A 27608-nucleotide genomic window follows, 5' to 3' on the forward strand; every position below is an offset into this window, starting at 1 on the left:
TCCTTCGAGGATGGTCAGTTTGTTTAACATCATTTTATATCATGCCAGAACTGTACATACCGCAAACATTGGGAAGTATGAAGTCAGAACTCCTGTGTCAGCACATCAAGAGAGTACATTTGGCAACTTCCCCGAACATACCCCAGAACAGCGATTCTGATAAGGTCCCAGGCTTGAAAGCCTCACAGTTCAGCTGTCTCCAACCAGGGCCGGCTCTAGGGTGGTGCGACCGGTGCCACCGCAACGGGGGCGGACTCTTACAGGGGGCTCCCCGTTTGGAAGTATTTTATGGCTTTAAAAGCACCTGCTGCATTGCTGGCCTCTGCAATTTTCATACAAAAATAAATTGTCAAGATAACTCTGGGATTAAATTTTCTTCCTGGAGCGAAAAGGAGTTTGTCAAGTGAAAGTTTTAACTCATTTTATGGTAGCACAGAGGGTTAATGTGCCTGCTGCAAACAATGTGTACCATGCAGATCACAAAGTGCATAAAGGTTAAAAAGGTCAGTGATTTTGTCAGAGAGATCCTTTTCTTACTAGCAGTTTAGATGTAAAAATCCTAACATGGAACAATGAGCAATAACTGTCATCAAAGAGCTGCATGCAAACTGTAAGGTATAGTTTGGAGCATTATGAGGTCTTCATCCGTCTTTCGTTCTTAAGGTTTCAAAAAGGGTACATTTCGGGAAAAAAAATCCTTATTATTAAAGGTCACCAACAACCATGGGGCTATGTTTAAAATTGTTAGTTTGTGCTTCTCCAGAATAAGCCTTCTTAAACTATACTGTATGGATGACGTGTGACTCACCTTTTAGTCTTCTGGCTTATGTAACATTTCCTATACACTGATTTACACACGATTGATTGTCTCTGTGCAATGTGTGTGTGATGTAAAGTGCTCCGACACCCTAAACTGGTATAGGTGGCACTATATAAATAATGAAATACATCTGAGAGAGTGGTTATGGAGACTTGAAGGGCACTGTTGAAGGGTGGTAGTGAGGGAGCCTGTGGGGGGGCAACCGAGCAGGGCGCCAACAAACATTGTCGCACAGGGCGCCAACAAACATTGTCGCACAGGGCGCCACCAGCGCTAAAGCTGGCCCTTTCTCTAACAGCCAGGAGCATAGCCATAGGCGGGGTTAATTGTGTCAGTCTGCACTCCTCCAATACTTCGCAGTGCCCTGCAACAGTTCTGCAGTGGTGTTCAAGCAGCCAGGGCCAAGGAAGGTGATCTCGGAGAACCGCAGAGTTTCAACTCTAATCTATATGCAGGTTCCACTCAGAGCTAAAAGAGAGCAGTTACCACAGGCAGCTAGCTGAGTAGCCCATTAGTATAGGTGCATGTAGGTCAATCCAAGGCAACCATCATAAACTGATCGAGTAAACTGGTTCCTTGAGACCCGAGGTTGCTTACTGGCCCAAAACAACAATTGGGAGAGGGTTCTCACGGTATTGAAGAGACTCACTGAGATTTCGTAAGGGTAGTTCTGAAAGCCTAGCATGCGTACTGTAAAAAGCGATACCTATTAGATTTGCGATTGCTTGTCTGCAAATCCAATGGATCTACCTTAATTAGCCTAAATAAACAAACAGAATAGGATTACCCAAAGCAAAGTTCATGATGGAGACAAATCGCACAAGTTGTGCAACCTTAAGGAAAGCGAAGTGTTTGGTTTCTTGGCACGGTCTTCTGTGTAAGAGATGAAGTGTTCACTGTCGGACTGAATACTTTGCAATATTAAAACCTTCCGATGGTTTACATTCATGCTCCACAGCTGGACAAACTGGTCCGAGAGGTATACGAGGTGTAATAGAATCCTTATTTAAACAAGCATTTACAATGCAACGGTTTCGCCTTTTCAAAAGTTAGAGCTATTGGCATTGTAAATGACAATTTTTTTGTTTATGTCTTGGTTTTGAAAACAGATAAATAAATGGCATTGTCATTTACATTGCCAATAGCAAGCACAGCCAGGGGGCAGACAAGCAAGCACAGGCAGGGGGCAGGGTAGCAAGCACAGCCAGGGGGCAGGGTAGCAAGCACAGCCAGGGGGCAGGGTAGCAAGCACAGGCAGGGAAGCAAGGACAGCCAGGGGGCAGGGAAGCAAGCACAGCCAGGGGGCAGGGAAGCAAGCACAGCCAGGGGGCAGGGAAGCAAGCACAGCCAGGGGGCAGGGAAGCAAGCACAGCCAGGGGGCAGGGAAGCAAGCACAGCCAGGGGGCAGGGAAGCAAGCACAGCCAGGGGGCAGGGAAGCAAACATACAGAACAGCTGTTCAAGACAGTTAATAGATATCTGTTTTCCCGAGTAGAACTAAATAAATGACAAAATCCTTCAGGACACACATGTATTCACTTAGTACTCAATGAACATCCCTAACGGGCACATTTGTACCAAATTGAGCCATCATTATGTAAGACTCTGGACAAAGCAGTCTTTAGTGAGCAAACACAACCAAACACACCTGGTCAGTCAGTGAAACCGTGTGACTGAATGCAATGGATGTGCAGACCCCAAACAGCGTTACTGTGCCCTACAAATGGTAGGCATGCGCTTTGCAAATTGCACAAACATAACATACCATAGCACCTAGGAATCCTGCCCTGCTCTGCCAGAATTCCAAGTACCGCAACTACTCCAACTGTACCCTTGAGTCCAGGGGTGCAGCAGGTGCAGTGGCTCCAGGGCAAGTTCCGGATTACCAAATAGGCAAACGGGGCACTGGCCTATGGGCCCCACCCCTTTGAGGGGCACGCGACGATTAATCAAAATAATATTGGTTTGATCTTGAAAGAAAATTACAATCAAGGTGTCCTGAATTGTTTCCCAAATATAGAAAAAAAATAATCAACTCAAAGAAACGACAACTTTACATTAAAGACTCGATAGATAAAATGAAGCGTTAATGTAATGTACCCATTGAATATTTAAAGCTTTGTTGGTTTATTACAAATGTTAACATGTCTTTTTTTTGTTTAATAACATTAATAATTGTTAATGTTTCGTTTTGTGTAATAAAACTGTTTTTTAAAATTGTTGACTGATAAAATTAAAAATGTATTAGGAGATAATAGGGGGAGAGGGGACGAAATTTCGACTGCCTAGGGGCCTCCACAGGGTTTAATCGGCACTGACCAGGGCTCAAAGGCTCGAGAAACCCACTTCACTACAAATGCAGCGATTTGTTTCTATGAAACCCGCATATGAATGTCCGTTTTCCTTGTTTACACTACGGCCCAGGCTGCCCTTGCCACTGCGTGTAACATTACAATGAAGCCGCTTCCTGCAGCAGTCTCACATATTCAGAATGTCAAGGACATGACCTTCCTCGTCCTGTTAACACCATCAGGTCAACAGCTCCTTTCTTGCTGTGCGAGCCTTACAAGGACAGCTGCTGCCTCGTCTCGCAGCATGCCCTGATACCTGCCATTAGCCCCGGAGTCCTGCAACGCCATTTTAAGCTGTCAAACCAATGATGATCAGATCTCATAATGGGAGAAGCCTCGCTGGAGCTACACTCTGACGCTGGCAGATTGCCAGCTCACATTCTTTGTTCATGAATAAATAACGGCATGGGGAGCTTTGAAAGCATCTTTACGGCACGTCCCAGAAAGGACGAACAGGCACAGTGCCCTGAACCGCTAAACGCCAATTTACCAAAGGAGCAATTTAGAAAGTGCATAACTGCAAGCCACCTGCTAATAAAACCCATCTCTCCAAATTATTTCCCTGTTTCTCCGCCATGAAATTGCCCTGGTACAGAGCAGTGCGCCCGCACATCTAAACCCACATAAACAAGTCAGGTCCCGGGCCGTGCTGTGATTGGCTGATGTCACGGGGGTGTCCCGGGCCGGCAGCCAATCACAGCGCGGCCCGGGACACACGGCAACAAGGGGCGGGGCTTAAAAAAGACCCAGAAACGCCCCCGAATCGCGTTTTCTCTGGAAAACATGATTGACGGCCAATCTCTTCCAATGGCTAGCCTCCATTTATGGAGCTAGCCAATGGAAGAAGGGCGGTTTCAAGTCCCCATTGTAGAGATAACATTAGATTTCGCCTGGGCGGAGCAACTGCTACGCAGTTGCAACGCCAGGACGAAACCTAAAAACTAAGAACAGAGCCTTCTGACAAGAAAGGAGGCGGCTACGGAAGAAACTGCTCAAGGCTACTGGGTACGAACATACATCGCGTGACACTTAACCCCCTTCCAAAAGGACTCACGCGGGGCTCATTCCGTAGGGGCTTAGGGCTCAGCGTGCAATCACCGGGATGGCGGCGTGAAAACACCAGCGGCACCCTCTCTCCCCAGAGGATCAGCTTAAGAGGACTGTCAGGAACATCACACTGCCACTCCGGAAGGGGTTTACCACCTGCTGGCATAACGTTGCCACCCGCTCTGGTAGAGAGAGGTTAACATGAAATATATATGTAATAAGGGCTGTGGTATTGTGTGTATCTCCCTGAAATGTCAAAATACATTTGGTGTTCAGTCTCTCTTTTTCTCGGCCTCCCACAACTCCCCCTTCCCTCGTTATCCCATGATCCACGCAGGTCGTGGGAACCATGCAGTACATAGAAAGCAATAAATGCATGGATTTAAACAGGTTGCAAATAAATGGTTCACTTGCTAAAATCGTCGTGAACTATAAACTGGCCTCACCACGGAGTCCAAGTAATTTAGATTTACAGTACCCACATACAAGCAATTAGTAAATGCCAAAACCCGGGTCACAGAGTTCCACTTCCAGCTACCGTACTTACGTGTGCCCTTATATCTAACCTCGAAATGGCCTTAGAGACATCACAATATGGTTAGAAGGGTTTTACAAAAAAATCCAAAACAACATGTGTGAGCGTCCCCGAGGCAATACTAATACATTACTTAAAATTCAGAATCATCTTCTCGCCAGTAACTTTGTGTTATCGCGGTCTTTGACAAACAGTAAATATGTCCAATACATTCGCAATTGTTTTATTTTTGATAATTCTTGCCAAGGAGAACCTGAGACATGAATTTCCGTCACCGAACCAGCTAACTTGCTTTTCTAGAAGGCGCCACGCCCCGTTAGCAGCAACAACAATTATGAGCGTGGAGTGGAGGCCGAACAGTTGCAAATCCTTCCGAGAATGGTAGTAAATGATAATTCCTCACTAACGTAACTTGAGAAAGCACCACTTATTACAAACAATCTTTACCACCAGGTGAGCGGTTTTTATTCAGCAGTATACTTCCGGTTGCACACTTGCACACCCTCTCCACTCCCTCGTTTCCTGAATAAATGCTCGAGTCGTCACGCCGTAACAAAATGTACAATGCTTCTGACAGGGTTTCATTGAAGATATTAAAGTTGGGAGTGTATGTGTTGGATAGGTGTGACTTTGGAGGTAGGACAGTTGGGAGTTTGCAGTTGAACAGTGCAGGGGCGTAACACAGGCCCCCGCGGTGCGGGGGGGGCCTCAAATCTCCAGGGGCCCCCTCAGCACTGCTCTGTGGCCGCAGAGCTCCTGACTGAGCCCGCAGGGGGCCCCTCCATGTACCTTGCAGGAAGGCCAGGCAGGCACACAGTTTCGTGAATGCGCTGCTCGTTACCAGTAAGTGTCACACCCTTCTGCAATATCCAAATATTTAATTGACTTTCCTGTCACTACTTTCTTATCCTGATAATGTAATTTACTTTCGTTTTGAGTGCGCCTGAAGTGAAGACGCCTCATGATCTTGATCCTTAAAGTTGCAGCTGCAGAGGCCTCAAACCTTAGCTATCGTGCAGCTTAAATCATGATCGCGCTGGGGCCCCATTATGTTCCTGTGCACAAGAGGCGGTGTCAGCTGAGTTCAGATCACGTTTTTCACTGTAAAAGATTCTCTCTGCCAGGCCTTCACTACTTTTAGATGAAGCAGTGAGGCAGACCCTCCTCGCCACCGCAGCGCTTCCATCATCTCAAGGAAGTAGCTCCAGAGTCTCCTGCTTTAGCCTGCACTCGTAAGTCTGTTGCGAAATTCCCTTTCAGTTAAAGATATTTAATAATACAAATATGTTGCTTGTATAGCACCAAGTCTCTGAACATTTTAAAAGCTTTACGGCTGCAATGCACTGCAAAAAAAATCGTTGTTTATTAAGGGCTCAGAGGAATCATCAGCTCCACTAGCCTGGAATGATTATTTGAGTGTCTGACTTCAACTATTTTGTCATAATTCACTTTTTTTTTTATAGAGAACTCGACCCGATGGTATTGGAGCGCTTTACATAAGCACAAGTTCCATTATACAAGAATGAATTCATTTTTTTGTAGACAGACGAAGATTAAGTGATTTGCCCAGAATCACAGGATGTTGAGCAGATGCTGAGACTTGATTCCGGTTCCCTAGTTCCAAAGTCGGCAGCTCTAGTTGTTACACCACATCCTCTCACCTTATCTTTGGCCCGAGTGCCCACACCCCCTCGAGGTGTCTGCGAGAAGTGAATTCAGCCCAGCAGATGTGCGTATGCACTAGCGGGAATATGTGCCTGCACATGTGCACAACTAGCAGACTTCCCATGAAAGAAAATATTTTAAAAGCAGTGCTTAATTTGTAGAAAATTAAGTGCCAGAGCCCTTGTCAGGAGGCCACTGCAGCTAGCACCCGCCCCATTGCCCCTGACATCACTGCCAATTACAGTATCAACACAACTACAAACCATCACATTTCTAAAAGTGTGACAGTTCAGAATATTCAAGAAATACAACAATCTGTAATAGCCTGGATGCAGGTATTTAAACAACTGTTGTTGTTCTGATCTGTAAATTAGACAAATAGCACCTCCATGTGGCAGACTGTCATAAAAGCCAGTGTTGACAATAAAGGGCCTGGGCTGAGCACCAGAAACCACCGGTTCAAATTAAGCACTCTTCAAAAGAAAATATCATGGCGGCCGATGATGCGTTCTTGTTTGTGCTGTGTGCGCCTGTGGGTGGGACATGTGCACAGCACAAGCAATGACCTTCTCTATTGGAGCTGCAATATGATGCTGTTTGATGAGGACTACAGATGCACATAGGTTCTGTTTATTTTTCTCTACATTGTACAATCTACAGCACATAGATTAACTCAAAAGATCATGGCGTTTACTGCATAGCTTCAGACTGAACAGCTCGGAAATACAGGGTAGTAATCAGGGCTTAATTTGAGCCAGTGGTTTCCGGTGCTCAGGTCCGGCACATAATCCTCAACACCAGCGCTTTTCATGAGCACCAGTTAAGACACATTCAGTTATGGTAGGCAAGCGGAGATTAAATGATTTGCCCAGAATCGCAGAATGTTGAGCTGGGACTCGAACTTGGTTCCTCAGCTGCGAAGTCAGCAGCTCTGGCAACTAAGCCACATCTTCTCCCCACTTTCATGCTAAGTAGTTGGTTCTGTTTTAGGCTGGTGCAAGCTGCCTACTTATGAGAGCTTTGGCACATATATATATTTTTTTACAAATTAACCACTGGTATTCGTTTCTCCGTGGACGAAATTTAAAACTACACACAACGAAGTACAGCACCCAAAGAGGCTGCGCTGATTGACAGGGAGGGAGCAGGAGTGTGCCATATCTAGAGAGATATGTCTCTCTCCTCCCCTTTCCGACGTGCCGCTGTAATTTCAGCTGGCGAGCACCACACACACCTTAGCACCATAGCACTAGGGTGTGTGCGTGAGCCTAGCATAGGTTTTGTACAGGAAGGGTATCTTTTCTGCACAAAATAATATGCCTAGATAACTTTAAAAGCTTTTCCCACTTTTTATGTGTGCTAAACACTGCAGCACGCATGCACAGTTGGAAAAGAAAGAAGAAATAAAAACACTTCTCCTGTTAGCGCCAACTCGGAAATGCAGCAAACGCGAATTAAGTGTTTTTGTTTTTTAAAATGCTATTTTCCCTTGTTGCCGTCTGTTGACTCCTCCCCCCCGCCCTTACCTGCACCAGCCACAGTTACAATTGGGGTTACCATTTCAAGTGCATCATAAATTAAGGAGAGAGAACTGGCACTGGGGCCTGGTTAGCAGGCTCCAGTAAATACCATCAGCACTGCGGAAAAAATTGCGGGGTGACCATACAAAAAGGGCAGTTTCCTCAGGGCCTTATCTGCCCACCCTCTAGAGATGCCAGTAGCAGTCAGGCCTGTGGAGTATATACAGGGAAGCAGTGCAACAGGGAGGTCACGAACAGCGATGCAAAACAAGTACAGCAGGTAAGTGACAGTTACTGCTGTAAATGTGGCCCGAAGGGGGCAGGAGTGTAACTTCAAGTGGCTTAGGAGTTCCAGAGAGCTGCATGAACCAGCGTTGTCGGGGAATGGCCGGTATACTCGATGGCAAATTCAGCTCTGTACTGGCAATCAGTGCTGCACCATTGTTTTCATGGGTGTAACACAGGCCCCCGCAGCCCCTGCGTTGCGGGCGGCCCTTGAGCTCCAGAGGCCTCCTCCGCACACAGTACATTCGCTGACAGCAGGGTCTGTCTGGAACGCAGTTTGAAAGTTACGTCTGCCGACCCGCCTCATATATTAAATGGTGCGTGTGCGCTGCATGGTTTTCAGCCTCATGGTGAGGGATAAGGTATGGCAGGGCTGGGCCAGTATTGTCATGCGCAGCGTAAACTGCATTTGAGGTGGTCGGTGAGTTCCAGGCACTGAGACGGTCAGACCATGATTTAATATTTGCGGTCCGTGGTCTTCTGCAGCCCGCCTGTGCCAGCCACCGAGCTGCATGCCTCAGATGAGTCATAGACAACTAGCAGTAGAAACCTATGCTTGTTCTACTTTTCTGCATAGAGGAAATCTGGGAGTAATGCGCACTAGCGGTCCTGATCGCTACTATTTTCTTTTGTTACCACTTTCTTTTGCGCTACCACCTATTTGTAGAACCAACCTATTGCTTCCTTATAGATAGCTTTCTGAAGTCTGCTTAAATTGAAGTGAAAACAAGTTGAATTTTTTTAACAAAATTCTGAGCTATGCCTGAGGACCTCTGTATTCCCTGGCAGGATAGCTGTAGTTAGTCACAAGTTATTGTGACCGTGTGTCTTGTTAAGTTGCTCCTGCTTGCATGTTTAAAAGCATAAATCCAAGTCTTATTCTGCTAATTTGCCATTGGTCAAGCCAGAGACACTGCCTCAGGAACTCTGTGAAGTTTGGGAACTGAAAGGTGCCTGGCTGCACAAGGTGACTGACTCTCATCCAGCCCCTCTACCCTGCCTGAAGGCAAGAGGTTGACTGGAGGCTGAATGCTAATGGAGTAGAAATAAGCCTCCAGGGCCACTTGTGAACACTATGGAGGAATTAATGGACTGTCCACCTTGAATGGGAATGGTACTTTGCAATGCTATAACTTTGCAGTGACAAATCCAATGATTGTTGTTTTGTTCCTATTTTAATCATAACATACTTTCCGATGTTACTAAATAGTTCTGGGATCATTTACTGAGAGGTTTTTGATTCTGCTCATGTTCTGATACTACTACTCGATAACAAACATTTTCCAGAGTAGTCTTCAAACTCAAATCTGCACTATTAAGGGGTCGACAAAGCTGTCTTAGAGAACCAGTGTTTGCCTGACTATGGGTTAATTTTGAATTGTGGCCTGGAGAATTTTCCCCACCAAATGCCCGGCTTCGTAGACATCTTATACAGGGTTAAAGTTCTTGTATCAGCTCTTTTTTTGTCCTTTATGTCATTATGAGTCCTGGGGCTAACACAGTTAATACACAACAGACTGTTGAAAAATAACAACCAATATGTCAGCAGTTGTGTTGTTTTTTTGTATAGTGAAAAGGGTTTTCTGAAGACTCAACAAGTTGCATACAAATATAATTAACAGTGGAGCAAACTTCTCTCAAACACATAAAAGCAAACACCTGGCTCGTGAAGTGAGCACCAGGGAGCCAGAGCCATGCCCTGGTGGAAGGTCCTGGAAAAAGAAGTTCACAAAACAGCCCTTGAAGTCTTCTTGCTCCAAGAACAAAGTAGCCCACAGAGGGCCAAAGGGAAGAGTGAGGTTTTACCAAACTTTGTGCCAAAGCAAAGCATCATCAGAAGTGAGGAGAGAGGACCAGAGAGCAGGACATGGAAAGGTCATGGGTGCAGGAATTGGCAAGCAGATGAGCTTGGTTCAAATGAGGCAATGAACTCATAGCAAAGAACAGAACATTATAGATAAAGGCCCTTCCTTCTGCATTCAGGTATTAGTGCTCCACTTTACAAAAATGGTATTTTCTCCCACTGCACAGCAAAATATTAGGGGTGGTCTCTCCGTCCAGCTTAGAGTGTAAGAAAACAGCAGTGAAGGGCCTGTATCGTGTCTGCAGAAGCATTTAGAAATGCTAGCGTTCACAAGAAGAGACTAGGTGACTAGGCACTACTTGAATGAAGCCATGTCTGGCTCCAAGGGCAAAGACTAAGCAGCAGCGACCAAAAAGGAGAAGGCAGCAGGAGCACCAGTATTCACAAATAGAGGGACAGCACAACTTTAATTTTCATATAGCAGGAGCACCAGGCCAGTGGCGTAATATAGGCACCCGCAGTGTTGGGGGGGGGGGGGGAGCTCCAAAGGCCCCCTCAGCACAATAGCCTGGCTGGAAAGCTCCTGATTCAGTCCAGGGGGCCCCCTCCACATATCTTCCAGGGGAGCCCCCTCAAGTTTCGTTACGCCACTGGAACAGTGGGCTGTTGAAGGGGTAGTTAGGGGAGGTGGCTGCTCAAGTGGTTTCAATGTTTAGCGAGAGCAGGGTTTAATTTGATCTGTATGGCAAATTGCCATGGGTTTGTCACCTGAAGTTTACACCAGTCTCATTAAACCAGCCTTTTCCACACTATATAGGACGTACTGTGGGGGTTTATGGCCGCACCGTCCCACCCGATGATAAAGAGATACTAGTTTGTGAAGGAGACATCCAGAGTAGCAAGTGTAAAGCAGGCTAGATGTCAGATGGATACTTATGAAATGGTTTACTTCAAGCCCCCATCTCTGCAAAATAAAAATAAATTAAAAGTAAAAAAAAAACATGCAACTCTTTAAGAATAAGGACAGTCATGGCCGATCTAGCAGCTGGAGAATGCAGTTGAGAGTTTGAGCTCCGCTAACACCTATAATGTAAAAGCACATTTTAGCATCCACCAGCCTATTGAGTGGACCCTAACAGAAGAGTCCAGGAAAGCTCGGCAATTATACTACACGAGAGAAAGGAGGGCATGGAGACAAAGATGCCATTGAAATGTGAAAGCTAGAAAATTGATCACAGCAGCTCCCATCTCGGGTGAAGACAGACCCTAGCTAAAAGGGAGATAAAAGGACCTCTTGTGCTTCTGGTAGGGCCATCGAGTGAGAGAGGCTCCAGACCTACACATATTCTACAAAGAAGTGTTGGGATACATTAAATACATTCTAGGATATCATTCACATTCACATGACAAGCCTAAAACCATATTGCTCAGAGTTGGGTCAAAACAATTAGAAGGCATGAGGTCTGAAGACTGACCCTTGGCTAAATGCATGGTGGGAGCCACTAGGCAGCTCATCGCATTCTTCTGGAAAAAGAAAGACCAGCTCCCATAGCCCCATGGTTCAATAGACTATGGCAAGTTTAGTAACGAATCAGATCGCATATAACCACAGGCACTCCTACAACAGATTTAGAGAACAATGGCACCCTCTAATCAGATTTCCTGAGGTCGGAATACATATGTTTCAACCCTTCACGTGTTAGAGCCTTGCAACTCTGATGAACCCAAATGAAAATGTTCCCACTCTTATGAAAGAGACTGCCAGGATCGCGCCAACTAGCTTTAGGTAACTCCGGACAGATTATGAGAGCCCTTGGAAAGTGTACAGACTTTGATAAAGTAGATATCAGCCACTAGCTTCAATTTCCCTTGCTCACTCTTGAATTCTAAAAGTTACGTTGGGCTGGTGAAGAGGATCAGGGAAGGATTTTTTAAATGTTATTTTTTTCTGGTTATCTCAGTTACTGCCTCCAATGATTATTCTGTAATAGGACAAGCCTCCAAAGTATGAAACATACATATTTTAAATGTGTTTAAGAGGACTATGCTTGTGTATCACTCAAACATACCAATAAAATGAGTTTGAAGTAAAAAGACAAAGGTGAGGGCAAAAATGGAAAAACAAACTATGCACAGAATAACACCCACAGGTGGCCTTTCATATACTAATTAGAAGAAATATCCAACATGCCGATGCGTTTGAAAGGGTACTAGGATGGGGATAGAATCAGTACAGGCCTTTCTAGGTAGCACCCCAATCAAGAGATCGCCATGTCATATCGCAGACTACCCTCTTCTGCTTAAATTCACTTATGGGTCTACTTACTTTATCTGCCTCTGCAACCTGACAGATGACATCTCCGGTGGTTGGGTTGATTGTGGGGAAGGTCTTCTTGCTGACTGCATCGTGCCACTCATTGTTTATAAAAAGCTGCAAAGAGAAATCCCAAAGTCATTGCTGAAATAATGTGGTACAGGACATTAATGGCCAATTCACCCAAAATCACACACATACATAGTAAAACATGTTTTAAGAAGGTAGTCGGCATCTTCGATGCAGGTGAGGACACTGCTTCTAATTTCTCAACAACTGGTAGTTGAAGTGAAGGGTGACATGCTCGGAATATGTGGAGCCTTCCCTATAATTGGTGCCAGCCCATGCTCCGATGGGTGAGAGTAGTTCTAGGTGCGAAGTATGGAGAACATGTATATATCATATTGTATAGAGTCCTCTGTAGGTCTGTGACAGGACAATAATTGTGAATCAGCTGTGCTAAAGTTGGGTCTCGTACTATGAATGGCTAATGTGAGTGCCGGGGGAGGGAATGTGTGGGTGGGGGGCGTTTATTTGAGAATAGTTGGGTGCACACCGAAAATGAAAATGTTTGATTAATGAATCACTACTGCTCACGCATGAGAACTACCGAATATGGAATCCATACTTATGACGGAATTATTGTATCTGTTCTTGCTTACTTTGCTAATAAAAAAAGATAAAAATAAAAAAAGACGGTAGTCGGCATATCCAACCAAGTTGCTCAATTCACTACCTAATGCCAGTATTGACAAATAGTGGTTCTGTCGGGTGTCAGCCACATATAATTTATCCAAACGGTTTCCTTTATACACTGCTCCTGATAGAACCAACAAAGCCCCTCTGAAATTCTGTAACAAATCCTTAGAATAAACAAAAATAGATCTGAATACTCATTTGTAGTATCTTTATCTCATTTTATAAATCAATGCGTCATTTCTATACATTATCTACAATAACTGTCAGTATATCAAATATAGTGCAAAAACAAGTGACAATCATAAATAATGAACTTGTGAGCAACAAAATTTGTTCAAATTTCATACAGAAAAATATACATATTACCCAGGTTCTGAGGGACACAGGGTTAACCCCATTGCTTGTATAAAGATAATGCCAGTATTGGGCATTATTTTTCTCACAAACCCATACATTTCCATCCCATAGCTCGCACTGGCTGGTGAACAAAAAGCTGATTAAATACCAACATGTGTTGTTATAAGGGTCTAGAACAGGTTATTTTATGAACATATCCTTAGTCCAGCTTCCAGCTGTAACATGAAAATACTCTCCCCCTCCGCGGTAATTTGGTAGTGGGCATTATGCTGCCACCAACATGCTGACTCAGGACAAGGTCTCCTTCGCCACCTAGGAAACTGGAAGTAGGGTGGCTGCTATACTTGTGGTCGGATCACGTCCTACACCACCAACAGGGAGGAAGAACGTGCAAGGGAGGACCACATTGCATCACTGTTCCACCATTAGGGTTTTCTGTAACCACTTTAGAAGGGGGACTGTCTGTCATGGCCAATGACAGATTTGCAGATGGGCCTTTGTCTTACAAAGGCGGGTAGGGACCCGAATAGTCGCATACCATGGGTGAGACGCAAGAGGGGCTGAGGTACAGCACACTCTTTCACAAACATCCCCATTTATCTTTAGGCCACTTAACCTCAGTACAAAATTTGTTTTTGCGATTATTCTAGTAAGTTAAATTTAAAAAAACAACGCAAAACGTTACAATAAACACACCTCACGCAAAAAAAGCCTCATGGAAATATGACAAACTTGCCTAATTTATAGTCCATCCCACAAGCCACCCTCACTGCCAGAACGAAGATAAGAAAAAAGGTAACAATCACAAGGAGAGAACCATGAACTTCAACCTCTGCGGAATGGAAACAGTCTACACTTTTCGGTGATGGAGAATGCAGTTGCACATTTACTTGCTTGGCTCAATCTTACTTTGGTCACTGGTACTCGATTAAACCCCATTACAACTTGGATTAGGACAACAGGTATATTATTATGCCCTGGCTTCTAGTTTGGTCATTTAGAGTTTGAGACATCAATAGAGGCACCACTCAAGCAAGCGTAGAGATGCCATCTGCAAAAAGTTTCAGAAGCCTTGGCAGCCACATCGCTGGGTCTTTGGATAAATGCTTTATCATGTAAGGTTAAAATACACTAATCCTGGTATCACCCAATAATGTATCACAAGGTCGCTTCTGGGTGTGGCAGGTGGGAAATTAGAGCAAGGCTCCGATTAGCCGCTTCACCCTAGCACCTCCATCAGGAAGTTGTCTTGCAGCCTTAGCAGAGGCAAGGTTGGCACGAGATTTCCTGTTCTTGAGTTCCAGCACATTGAGCCAGCAGTTGTCAGAGGGGCTAATCAAGTTGGAGAAACAGCAAGCAAACAGAAAGCACGGGATTCTCGCCCCAAACAACTGCCACTGAAGAGTCACCAGAGCACAGCCACTCTTACGAGTGCTACTCTGCCCATATCAAGAGCCTGATGCTACTCTGTGTACAATGCTTCAGTGCAGGCAGTATACTGGCAGTGAGAAAGCTGGTGCCTTGGCAGCCTAAAAATTGCTGGCAGGCAAATAGTACGTCAAGGGGCTAAGAAGCTTTAAGTAAGTCAGGGATTATTCTCTGGCATAATATCCTTGAAAACAAGTATTCTCTGGCATCAGTCTCTCTAAAACGTACTACTAATGGGCCCACTCCGTTTCTAGGCGCTATAATGCAACGGCACTCAAGGGAGTAGCCAGAAATATAAAATACCACCCACTATGAACTAAAGTGCTTATGGCACCAAGCAAATAACGCAAATCACCACAACCCTCCCCAGAAATCTCCCATGGCTCTTCCATCTAAGCATCTATCCATTCATCCTTCCACTCATCCATCCACTCATTCACGATTTCACATGTGTTGATCCTTTCTTCCACTTATTCATACATCTTTTTGCTCTCCCATCCATCTTTACACTCCTTTCATCCTATCGCTCCATCCATCCGTCTGTCCTCCTTTTCATTCATCCATACATCCATCCTCTCAGCGATTCATTCTTTCATTTACCCACCCTTTTGTTCATCCTTTTATCCATCCACCCACCTATTTACTTATCTACCCATTCGTTCACTCGGTTATCCATCCTTTACCTCACTCAACCATCCATCCATCCATCCATCCTTTTTTCTCATCATTCATTCATCCAATCATTCATTCATTCAATCTCTAACACTCAAACATCCAATCTTTTTGCAATCCACCCACTCATCCATCCTGTCACTCTTTCCTCCACCTACCTATCATCCATCCTTTTACTCACCCATCCATCCACCCTTTCACTCACTCACCCATCCATCCATCCGCTCACACAACTGTGTGCAAAACTGCGGTTGGAGGAGACCCATCAAAAACTTCACCCCCACAGTAGCTGGTAAAGTTAGGCATTCATAACGTTCCACCACCTATCCTTTTACTCATCCATCCTCATACATCTATTCATCCTTTCACTCTGTCCATCTTTCCACCATTTCACTCCACCATCCATCCTTTCACTCAGCCATTCATCATTTCACTCCCTCATCCATCCACCCTTTCACTCATTCATCCACCCGCCCTTTCATTCATCCATTCTTTTACTCAGCTATCTATTAGTTTACTCATCCATCCAACCTTTCACTCATCCATCGTTGCATCCATCCTTTTACTCATTCAATCATCCTTCTGCCCAACCACCCTTTCACTCACGCACCCATCAATCCATCCTTTCAAGTAGTAAATTTCACGTAATTTATGACATTTGTCTGCAGACCTGCAGATAGAGAGGCCATCAAGAACTCCGCCCCCGCTAGGTTTATGGTTAGCTAAACGAGAAATAACTTGGCACTGGAAATCAAGGGAGGGGCCATCGAGCAAGCGCTGGCACACAGAGTTTTGTAAGTGGGCAAGCTGCGAGAGTGTTGTCAGGCTCAGGCAAGCTAAACGTGTTGACAATGACAAGGCATTGGAGATGGCGAGAGCATGGGAAGCCCTGGTCCAGGTTTTGCAGGAACCTCAACTGGCAGAGGGGGAGGAATAAGGGATAATAGTACATGTGGTAATCAAATAAGGTATAGTGAAGTGACGCTATCTGTACAGCTGGTACTGTGATGACTTATGAGACTCTGAACATGCCCACACCAACGAGAATACCGGGGGGGGGGGGGGGAAGTTAGGAGGTAGGATGGGAGTTAACTTGGGGACATGTCTGACGGTTATGGAGGATGTGATACTTGTTTTACAATGTATGATGGCAGAAAACCAATTAAATAGGTTTTTAAAAAACAAACAAAAAAAAAAACAAGAACTCCGCCCCCGCTGTAGCTGTTAAAGCGAGGAGGTTCACGAAGCCCCTGATGGCACTGAAATTGCAGAACTCGGAAGGATGGAATGAGGAGTTGGCCATGCTTGGATTTAACTCGTGACCTGCAGATCAGTGGATATATCAGCGGTCAGCATTTGGCGCATAGTCACTTTCTCAGTATTAACTCGTTTTTAGGTTTCGCCTGCACAGCACTTGCGCTGTGCTTGAGAAACCAATTGTTTTTAATTTAAACTTAAAAGGGACTTACATCCTGCCTCCTCCCTTTCCTGGCTTCTCATTGGTGCTGGTGCGTGCCACTTACCGTTCCTCTATTTCCAATGGCTGTAGCATATTTTCCTCCTTGTATGCTTCGCTTATCAGTTTCCCGCTGCCAAAATACTGTTAACATCCTCTTTGGTGGAACTATATTTTCATAAAGTTTTGCCTTTTACTATTGCAGCATATTTATATAACAATTTATCACCTGGAGAGATTGTGATTTGCGTAGAATTACAGGATATTGCATGGTGCCACCGAGACTCGAACTGCGATCCCCAGCTCTCAAGTCAGCAGCTCTGGCCGCTGCACCACATCTTCTCCACTCCCGTGTTATCCGTCAGGGAGCTCTTTCCTTCTCCCAGACGATGATTGATGAAAACAGCTCTTTATTCATTAGATAAGTGAAACCAATGCATTACCAATTCTTCTTAATTTTGCTTGGTGGAACAGAGAAAAACAACCCATCCAAAACAGTCTTTGAAAACTCTGGTTCCAAATAACGGCACATCTGTGGACACCTTCCTTGGTCTGAACCTGTATCTCTTCTCAAATTCTCCCCTGTTCCTTGCGGTCCAATCCTCACATAAGGCAGCCACTCACAAAATCAGGATCTTTTTGCAACAGTTCTAAGAGAGAGTCATAGTAGAACTTTTGTTTTAAAAAAAAAGTTAAAATTCTGTGCAGATAACAGTCTTTCCGAAAACAGGTTTTAGTTTTAAAATCGAAGGTTTTTGAGGAAACCACAATTACCACTATCCAATCATGAACCTCTGCCCTTTCTGGCTCCAGCAGTCTTCCATCTTCCAGTGATGCTAGCTCGTTCTCCCAGTTCTTGGTCCTACACTGATCACATCTATTCCCTTTCCAGTGGCAGATTCACATCCTAGAAGACATAATGGACCGACTCTGCAGACTAGTTGGGAAGTAACCAGGAAACAGAATTAGTGAGTTCTGCTCGTCCCTGGTACCTGCCAGGAGTCTGTTCTTAGTACCCATTGCTTTTGAGAGATATGCTTCTAAGCTTTGCCCATTTCTCTTAGCTGGGTTATGGTAACATTTCAGGCTTTCCTTCAGTGAGCGGTTCCTATTATCAACCTTCATAGCTCCACTTATTTGGACCAACTCCTTCTCTTGGTATTTTACCTTCTGCATCTGGGAATGTGGCTAGACTGCCTAACTCTACTTCAACCTGCTGTGCTCCATCTGATCCCTCGCCATTATTCTTTCTCCCTCACACATTTCTTTCACACCTTCATTTAACTATAGACAGTTGGAGGTTTTGCAAAGTGCTACAAGACGCCTCTTTGTTACTTAAGAGTGAAGAGAAACAAGCATTTGCAATGCAATAGGTCTCGCATTAGGAAAGTTTGAGCTATTGGTATTGTAAATGACACATTTTTTATTTATGTTTTGTTTTTAAAAATAGCTAAATTAATAGCTTTGTTATTTACAATGCCAATAGTTATAACTTTCGCAAATGTGACACCTATAGCATTTGTAATGCAATATGTGTTGTATTTACGTGACTTACATGTACTGATTACAAATAATGTATTAATTTTTTTAATAAATACTTAAGTTATTGTAATTTATAATGGCAATAGCTTAAACTTTTGTAAATAACTTTTGTGAAGATTATGTTCAGTGCATTTTATTGTGACGAAAATCCAAGAACAGAAGTGAAATATTAACATCTTTTTGTTACATTTGTAATAAAGCTTGAAACATTGAGAGAACATATTTGAACCAGTTGTTGTTAAATGGTTGCACAGATTGATGCTGAGGTGGCACGGAGTGATGTTGTGATGGCGAACGAGTGCTGTAATGTTCAGTGATGCTGTGGTAGCGCATAGTGATGTTGTGGTGCCCCGGAGTGATGCTGTGGTGGTGCTGAGTGATGCTGTATGCTATGCTTTGTTTTGCTATCCTAGGTTTTGTTGTGTTATGCTATGCTATGTTTTGCTATCCTATGCTTTGATTTGTTATGCTATGCTATGCTATGCTATTGGCTGTATTTTATTATGCTATGTTTTGCTATGCTATTATATGTTTTGCTATGCTATGTTTTGTTGTGTTTTGTTAAGCTATGCTATGTTTTGTAATGTTATGCTAGGTTTTGTTGTGTTTTGTTATGCTATGCTATGTTTTGTTATATGTTTTGTTATGCTATGCTACGTTTCGTTGTGTTTTCTTATGCTATGCTATGTTTTGTTGTGTTTTGCTATGCTATGTTGTGTTATGCTATGCCAGAGGTCTTCAAACTTTTGTAGGTTGAGCCCCCCCTGCTTAATTTTTTTAAATGTCGGGCCCCCCCACCACCTGACAGAAATTTCTGCAATCTGGTACACTACATGATTGATCGCCACCCGCGACTGCTTGCTGCCACCAGCGTTCGAGTGCAAGGAAGCCTCGCTCGTGTACCCCCCCTCTGACTTCGCGCTATGTACAGTACACCTCCCCCAGAGACACCTCCAAAAGTAATTCACGTCCTCTTGCTATTTGTGAGGAAGACTTCCAACTACTGATAATTTCTACTTTCCATGACCATGGAAGTGCCTTCCCAGTGTAGGCCTGTGGTTGGAGGGTCTGCCTTTTTGCAGTATTTTCCATGTACTTGTGTTCGGTGCCCTCTTGTAACATGCACACACCACTCTGCCCTTGTAACCCACGGTTGCTTCCTCTCACATATTTTTACCTTTTGATACTTGCACAAGTGCCACCTTGCCCACATAACGCTTGTTCTTGTGCCCGAGTGTCTAGCACTTATTGCAGTACTATACCTCAAATTATACTCTGTTTTCTCTTATAATTGCACACTTGTCACTTTCCTCTTGTGCACTTTTGACTACCTCATGTATTTTTGGTCGCTCACAGTTTTTACTACCTCATGTATTTTGTTTGCTCACAATTGTCACTATTACCTTATGTAAGTAACGTATGTTTTTGCAATCTGTTCTTTTGTAATGTCTCTCATTATGTTTCGTTTCTGTTCCTAACGTGAAGCGCTCTGACGCCTTCGGGTAAAGTCCGCGCTATATAAAAATGCATGAATAAATAAACAAACAAAAATACACACAAAAACGGCCGGAACCCCCCCCACCCTCGCGCTATGTACAGTATACACACTTTGTGATCATTACAAATCAACATTTATCTGGACTCACTGTTGGACTTTCGTAAAGAGCACAATTTTGGTACAGAGCATTCATTTGCGGTCCCTGGGCTCAAAACGTCTTGGGACATTTAACTCACCCCGCCTGCCACCCCAACTCCACAATTCTATAAATTCCAGGAAACATCTGGAGTGTCAGTGTATCACTGCTTCACTTACTGACCAAGGAAACAACGAGCGTGCACTTTTGGCCAAGAATTAAAAAATAAAAGCATCAAGCAAATCCATTTTAACATTCGGACAAACAGCATCGACTGGAAAAGAACACTATGCAACTGGTTAAATAAGGTGTATTGGTTGGCACATAAAAAGACTGGTTATGTAGGTATCCGTTTCTTTAGTTCTCAGTGCCCTAAAACAGCTGACAACTGTATAAAAAAATACAAATTCAGTAGGTGAGCTGAGCGGATCACGCGGAATAAATGATCATGGAAAGATGCAACCACAGCATTTCACAGTGCAAACGTTCATGTCCCAAAAGCCCCTTTAATGAGGAGTGTTTTCTTACACAACACTGATGACAGACAAAGCCTTATTGATTTGATTTGCACACTTGTCACTTTCCTCTTGTGCACTTTTGACTACCTCATGTATTTTTGGTCGCTCACAATTTTTACTCAAGTATTTTGTTTGCTCACGATTATCACTATTAACTTTACTACCTCATGTATTTTGGTTGCTCACAATTGTCACTATTACCTTATGTAAGTAACGTATGTTTTTGCAATCTGTTCTTTTGTAATGTCTCTCATTATGTTTCATTTCTGTTCCTAACGTGAAGGGTAAAGTCCGCGCTATATAAAAATGCATGAATAAATAAATTAACAAAAATACACACAAAAACGGCAGGAACCCCCCCCCACCACCTCCTCGCCTCCGCGCTATGTACAGTACACACAAAACGGCCGGAACACCCCCCCAACACACACACACACACTTCTACAGTCCTCTTACCAGCAGTCCAGCGATGAGGGCAGATTCCAGCGATGATGGGGGCACACAGATTCCAACGAGAGGCACACGCAGAGGAGAGGCGATGAGGGGCCGATTCCAGCAGCCTTCACAGCGAGGAGGCGATGAGGGGCACAGAGTCCTTTCACAGCGAGACGAGGGTGAAAAGCGTCCAAAACGAAAAGCAGGAAAGGCAGCTACCTTCCAATGCAGGGGCTTTAAAGCCGCAAATTTCGCGCCACTTCCTGGAATTGCAGCTGCTGCCACTCCCATTGGTGGAACGTCGCTGGTGACGTTCTACATGCTGATTGGGAGCAGCAGGCCAATCAGAGTAGTATTAGTCCTTGCGTGAATGACTGCTAGCATGACGAATGAAAAGAAAATCTAACAAAGGAAAGCTTTTCGGCAGGAGTGCCGCGCCCCCCCTGGAATGGCGGCGCGCCCCCCCTGGGGGGCGCGCCCCACAGATTGAAGACCACTGTGCTATGCTATGCTTTGTTGTGTTATGCTATGGTAGGTTTTGTTGTGTTTTGTTATGCTATGCTTTGTTTTGCTATGCTATGTTTTGTTATACTATGCTATGTTTTGCTATGCTATGTTTTGCTATCCTATGCTATGTTTTGCTATGCTATGTTTTGCTATGCTATGTTTCGCTATGCTATGTTTTGCTATCCTATGCTTTGATTTGTTATGCTATGCTATGTTTTGTTATGCTATGCTATGCTATGCTATGCTTTGTTATGCTATGTTTTGCTGTATTTTATTATGCTATGCTTTGTTTTGCTATGCTATGTTTTGGTATGCTATGTTTTGTTGTGTTTGGTATGCTATGCTATGTTTTGCTATGCTATTATATGTTTTGCTATGCTATGTTTTGTTGTGTTTTGTTAAGCTATGCTATGTTTTGTAATGTTATGCTATGCTATGTTTTGTTATAATATGTTTTGTTATGCTATGCTAAGTTTCGTTGTGTTTTCTTATGCTATGTTTTGTTGTGTTTTGCTATGCTATGTTGTGCTATGTTTTGCTATGCTATGTATGCTATGTTTTGTTGTGCTTTGTTATGCTATGTTTTGTTGTGTTTTGCTATGTTTTGTTATGCTATGCTTTGTTTTGTTAGGTTATGCTAATTTTTGTTATGTTATGCTATGTTTTGTTCTGCTATGTTTTGTTATACTATGCTATGTTTTGCTTTGTTTTGTTATAATATGTTTTATGCTATGCTACGTTTTGTTGTGTTTTCTTATGCTATGTTTCGTTGTGTTTTGCTATGTTTTGTTATGCTATGCTTTGTTTTGTTGTAATGCTAATTTGTGTTATGTTATGCTATGTTTTGTTCTGCTTTGTTATGTTATGCTATGCTTTGTTAGAATATGTTTTGTTATGCTCTGTTTTTTTATGCTGTTTTGTTATCCTATGCTTTGTTATGCTATGCTATCCTATGTTTTTTTGTTATGCTACGCTATGCTGTGTTTTGTAATGCTATGCTGTTTTGTTATGCTGTGAGGTTGGGTAAGGGTGTGTGAGCACCTGCTATCATCTCGTATTAAAATTACATGCTAGAGCATAGTGCACATCACACAAGCTACTGAAAATACCTCGACAAAATACCGATCTGAGAACAAAACAACTCAGTGTAAAGGTTGAGGGTGTTTTCTATGCGGATAATGGTAACTCACAAAGTAAAGTTCCACTATGGACCTGACAAAGTGGTTGTCACCCTTCAAACACTTAGAATGGAAATTTTTCACCCAACTTGATTCGCCCCCTCCAATGCTAATAAGCCGCGCAACTTATCAGCGGTTATTTGGCAAGTAAGAATCCATCCCAACTCATATGTTGCCCTTCAAAATTATTACCAGTGACTTACCAGTTAGTTAAACGTCGCAAATCAAACGGGAGCTGCAATATTTACTGAATGGTTGAGCAGCAGAAGATTGAGGAGAAATGCGAGACACGGCCTGGCGGCCGTGAAGCGGGGAGCGGGGGAGCGGATGCCTTTCAAGCGAAGCTCTCGGAGGCGGGCGAGAGCAAATGGCAAGTGCGTGCTTGTGTTCACGTGAACTGTTGGAAATCCGCCGATGGTTTGAAAACTTATTTTGCCTACTAAAATTCTCCCCTATCCATTCCTTGTAGAATGGGATAGGCGAGACCTAAAAAGGGGGTGGGGGGTGTAGAGGACCCGAGCCTATCAGTTGACCTCTACTTTACAATCATAGATCTTCTTTCCACAAATTCTGCGTAGTTTATATTTGGAAGAAGCAACTCTTCTTCATTCCATCTAGGCACCCATTTTCATTTAAGTGTCAGTCGGGAATAGAACATCTTTAACAGCATCTACTTCAAGCCCATAATAGTGATAAAGACTCCTCTGATCAACAGTAAAAAGCAGTCTGTGGTGCCGCAGAAAGGAGAGATGTATGCTCTAAATGTAAAGAGCACTGCACTAAGAATTATTTGCAATAACTCTTTAAAACTGAGATCATACTTTGGCTGAAGCCAATAGGAAATAATCCACTCCCTCACGCGGGTCCTAGGTGACTTGAGAAATCAGAGGCCTAACTATCCCACATCTAAATCGTAAAAGATTAGAAAAATGTTAGACGGGGCGATCTCAGAGGGCCAGGTTGCGCTCACCCGACCACCCCAGGACCCACCTCTTCCACAGATATTGCAGAGTCTTATCGTGAGCTCCCCACTGGGGAGGACTTCGAGTCTAGGATCGTACACACTGAGCTCACACCACATTTACGAACGGACACCACACCGTAGGTATTCAGTAATAAGTTCTTTATAAACAGTAAAAAGGAATCAGCACTCTTATTTACAAGCGATCGAGGGATCGTAAAGTCTTTAGGAATTCGGGAAGAGGGAAGCGGGACAGTCTTAGCCCTTTAGGCCAGTACGAAGCGTACCCTGCGCACAGCTCTCAATCCTCGAGCCGGGGGGTACGGAAGATGGGGGCCGTACCAGCTGCTTCACCCACGTCGAGTCGACTCAGGTCGTGATGGTATCGTCGATGGTCTAGCCGGACCAGAGTACTCCTCGAGCCGCGACGAGGTCAGCAGGGCTCGATCCGGAGAAGTTCTTGAGGAGCCGCGACAGCGTCAGCAGGGCTCAGATGGTTTCGAGTTCAAGCTCGAGCCGCGACAGCGTCAGCAGGGCTCCGAGATCTTTGAAGAGGGCGAGCCGCGACAGCGTCAGCAGGGCTCCGAGATCTTTGAAGAGGGCGAGCCGCGACAGCGTCAGCAGGGCTCCGAGATCTTTGAAGAGGGCGAGCCGCGACAGCGTCAGCAGGGCTCCGAGATCTTTGAAGAGGGCGAGCCGCGACAGCGTCAGCAGGGCTAAATCCGGAGAAGTTCTTGAGGAGCCGCGACAGCGTCAGCAGGGCTCAGATGGTTTAGAGTTCAAGCTCGAGCCGCGACAGCGTCAGCAGGGCTCCGAGATCTTTGAAGAGGGCGTGCCGCGACAGCGTCAGCAGGGCTCAGCGATTCAAAGGTTCAGTTTTCCTTGAGGTCAGCCGCGATCAGATCAGCAGGGCTTTCTTGTCCAGGATACAACTGCCCGCTAGTTGTGGTGCGGGCCTTGATATAGTCCAGTGGCCCTTTGATGTCCGGACCCTCGCAGGCAGAGGTCTCAGGCCTTGGGGGCTGGCCGTTGGAGAGGTGCGGCGGTTGGCTCTTTGATCCTTTGAAGATGCGTCCGGGAATTCCCAGACGCCCAGCCGGTCTGGAGCCAGCACTCAAGGAGGCCAGAGGTGCGATCGAAACTGGTCCCTCGGGGAAGGCCAGAGGTGTGATAAAACCCAGTCTCTCAGGGGAGGCCAGAGGTGCCATCGAAACTCCCTGGCTTATCTCACTCGGGGAGCCCTTTACCCCCCAGCCGGGACTGGCGCGCCTTGGAGTCTGAGTTTTGCTGGGGCCGGGGTCACGCTAGGCCCAGGGAGTCGGGGATCTCGGGAAGGGAAAATGGCTGCCGGGCCTTGTGGGGCATGCGGGTTCTAAGCGCTCTGAGCCGGGAGTGGAACGGGATCAGCTGGGCTGGTGGTCGGTTACGGGGTCTGGGCGTACAGGGAGCAGGACGACCAGGGAACTCTGGGTGCAGGCTACGCTAGCGGGGTGCTGCGCAGGGAACTCTGGGTGCATGGCTATACTAACGGGGTGCTGAGGAGCGGGGAGGAACCACGCCACGAGGCCAGGTCCAACAAAAAACATTCATTCGACATATGACGGATTGAAACAAGGCTGCGTTCTGGCGCCCCATCTTTTTAATTTATTCATGGCAGACCTGACTACAAAGCTAGATGGGATTAACGCCCACCCGCCACGGCTGGGAACACTACGGTTGACACATCTTTCCTATGCGAATGATGTGGTACTCCTTAGTCAGACCAAAATAGGTCTGCAACGTCTCTTGCATGGACTGGCTGAATACACTAAAATGAATCTTCTCGAATTAAACAGCCAGAAAACAAAGATTATGATAATAACTCGCCAACGCAAAACCTTGCCACTTTTCGTCATAGACAATAAAAAACTGGAGGTAGTGGATAGCTATAAATACTTGGGAATACATCTGGACAGACGCTTCAACTTTTCCTTGCATTTCGAGGTCATCGAAAAAAAGGGTACAGCTCTGTTACATGCATTCAACAGTATTTCCAAACAGCTAAAAGGCCCTCTGTTTAATCCACTTCTGACAGTCATCAAGGCCAAGCTACTTCCTACAATAGCCTACGGCAGTGTGTTACACCATGGGAGAAGTGCGCAGCTTCTAGACAAAATTCAAACAAGAGTCTATAAGCATATATTCTGTTTACCGTAAAACGCCTCTCCGGCTCAGGTCCGACTCGAGTTTGGACTACAATCACAAGAACTGCAAAAAAAGTATGAGACCATTAAGTTTTGGTATGACATCTGGATGAACAGGGAAATAGAGATCAATTCTGCCACATGGGAGGCAATGCAAAATAGTCCGAACTCCCAATACACTAAGTTCCTAAACCTGTCCCTGGATACCACCGAACTTGCATCATTGTGGCAAACTAAGCTACCGGTATCATCATTCAAGCAAGTAGTTAAAAGGGCAGCAAACAGGCATTCGCTAATCTATGACAAGTCAATCTTCAGTCATCGCGCACATGCCTGGATGGTAATTCAATCATATACTATGCCAAAACCCGCAGTCTATTTTGGGTTATCCTTTTCATCATTTGTCAAACTGAAATACCTTAGCTTAAGGATGGGAAACTTGCCAACAAATGCAGATCAACCAGACTGGAGGAAACCGGACACCAAGGAGTGTGACTTATGTGGTGCCATAAAACAAGACTTTATCCACCTATTTTGCATCTGTCCCACTCTGGACCAGGAACGACGATGTTGGTTAAAGGCAAAATTCAACGACTATGGAACACGTACCTGTCGATCCGCCATCATACAAGTTCTGTGTACTGCGGATCCACAATTCATTTGTAGATCAGTCAAGTTTGTAATGAACTTTGAGATCAATAGAGGTGTTATTGTAAAGGGTTGTTAAAAATGTAGACCAAGATGTAATGTAAAGAGGCAATAAGAACCCTTGTTCGACTCTTAGGCTAGAAATTGCGCCAGCTATCTTTCGCCATATAATTGGTATTACACAACTCGCAGTAGATCGACCAAAACTTGAGAAGGAAGAGCTGTACGAACTGTCCAGTAACAGCTCCTGGATCGATTCACACTGACATTCAATTTCTGAAAAAAGACCAATCCTTGTATAGAATTAATATAAAGCTGGTCGATGTAGTGAGTTTCAATCTGACATTCTATGAATCTAAATACTTTTTAATGTTTTTTATTAATGAATTTTAAACTAATGTACCTTCACTTTTGTAATGGTTTTTATTAACTATACAATAAAATCTTCTTCTTCATTCATTCATGATGAAGCAAGTGTTCTCCAGCAAAGCGCGTACAATCTGGTTCTCCTTCCCCACCATCAACGCCTTTACAATAGTCAAAACCAACTGAAGGAAATCCCTCCTGAAGTCCAGCTAGTCACACCGCAAGGCCCACATTAGTGTCTGAGTAACTACTTTTAGGATTTTGTAATGCCTTGTACTGCCAAATTTGTATATTTATTGATGTGCTATATAATTATGTTTTGCTTATTGATTTTGCTTTCCCTTGATATTCACAATTGTCCTTAGATGTTACTTTGTGAAAATATGCCAGATATGGCACTGTTTGTTCAAAATCTACTTTTGTACAGCTGTTTCTCGTTGAAAGGTGATGAGACACCCTATAGGAGATCGAACTAGCGCTATAGAATAATCAAATAAATGTCAACAAAAATCGGTTGAAGTGTGACCAGGAATAAATCTTGGATTTAATCAACAATGGCTACTATAATCGGAAACTACTTAATTACTGTACACCATACATATCGGAGATGGATGTTGGGGAGCTGACAATAGTTGTACAACGTGTGTACCTCCTGACTGGTGTGGTAGGTGTGCCTAATCAATG

At 44.4% G+C, this 27608-nt stretch overlaps 1 protein-coding gene across 1 annotated transcript in view; it reads right to left on the minus strand.

Moving 5' to 3' along the window:
* Window positions 1-27608, minus strand: part of ALDH2 (aldehyde dehydrogenase 2 family member) — a 246488-nt gene that overhangs the window by 210307 nt on the left and 8573 nt on the right. The window contains exon 2 of the mRNA XM_078667437.1: window positions 12353-12457. Coding sequence (XP_078523563.1) covers window positions 12353-12457 — 105 coding nt within the window. The remainder of the gene's footprint in view (window positions 1-12352; window positions 12458-27608) is intronic.

The sequence above is a fragment of the Lissotriton helveticus genome, chromosome 11 (genome assembly GCF_964261635.1).
Source record: "Lissotriton helveticus chromosome 11, aLisHel1.1, whole genome shotgun sequence".
In the NCBI taxonomy this organism is placed as follows: domain Eukaryota; kingdom Metazoa; phylum Chordata; class Amphibia; order Caudata; family Salamandridae; genus Lissotriton; species Lissotriton helveticus.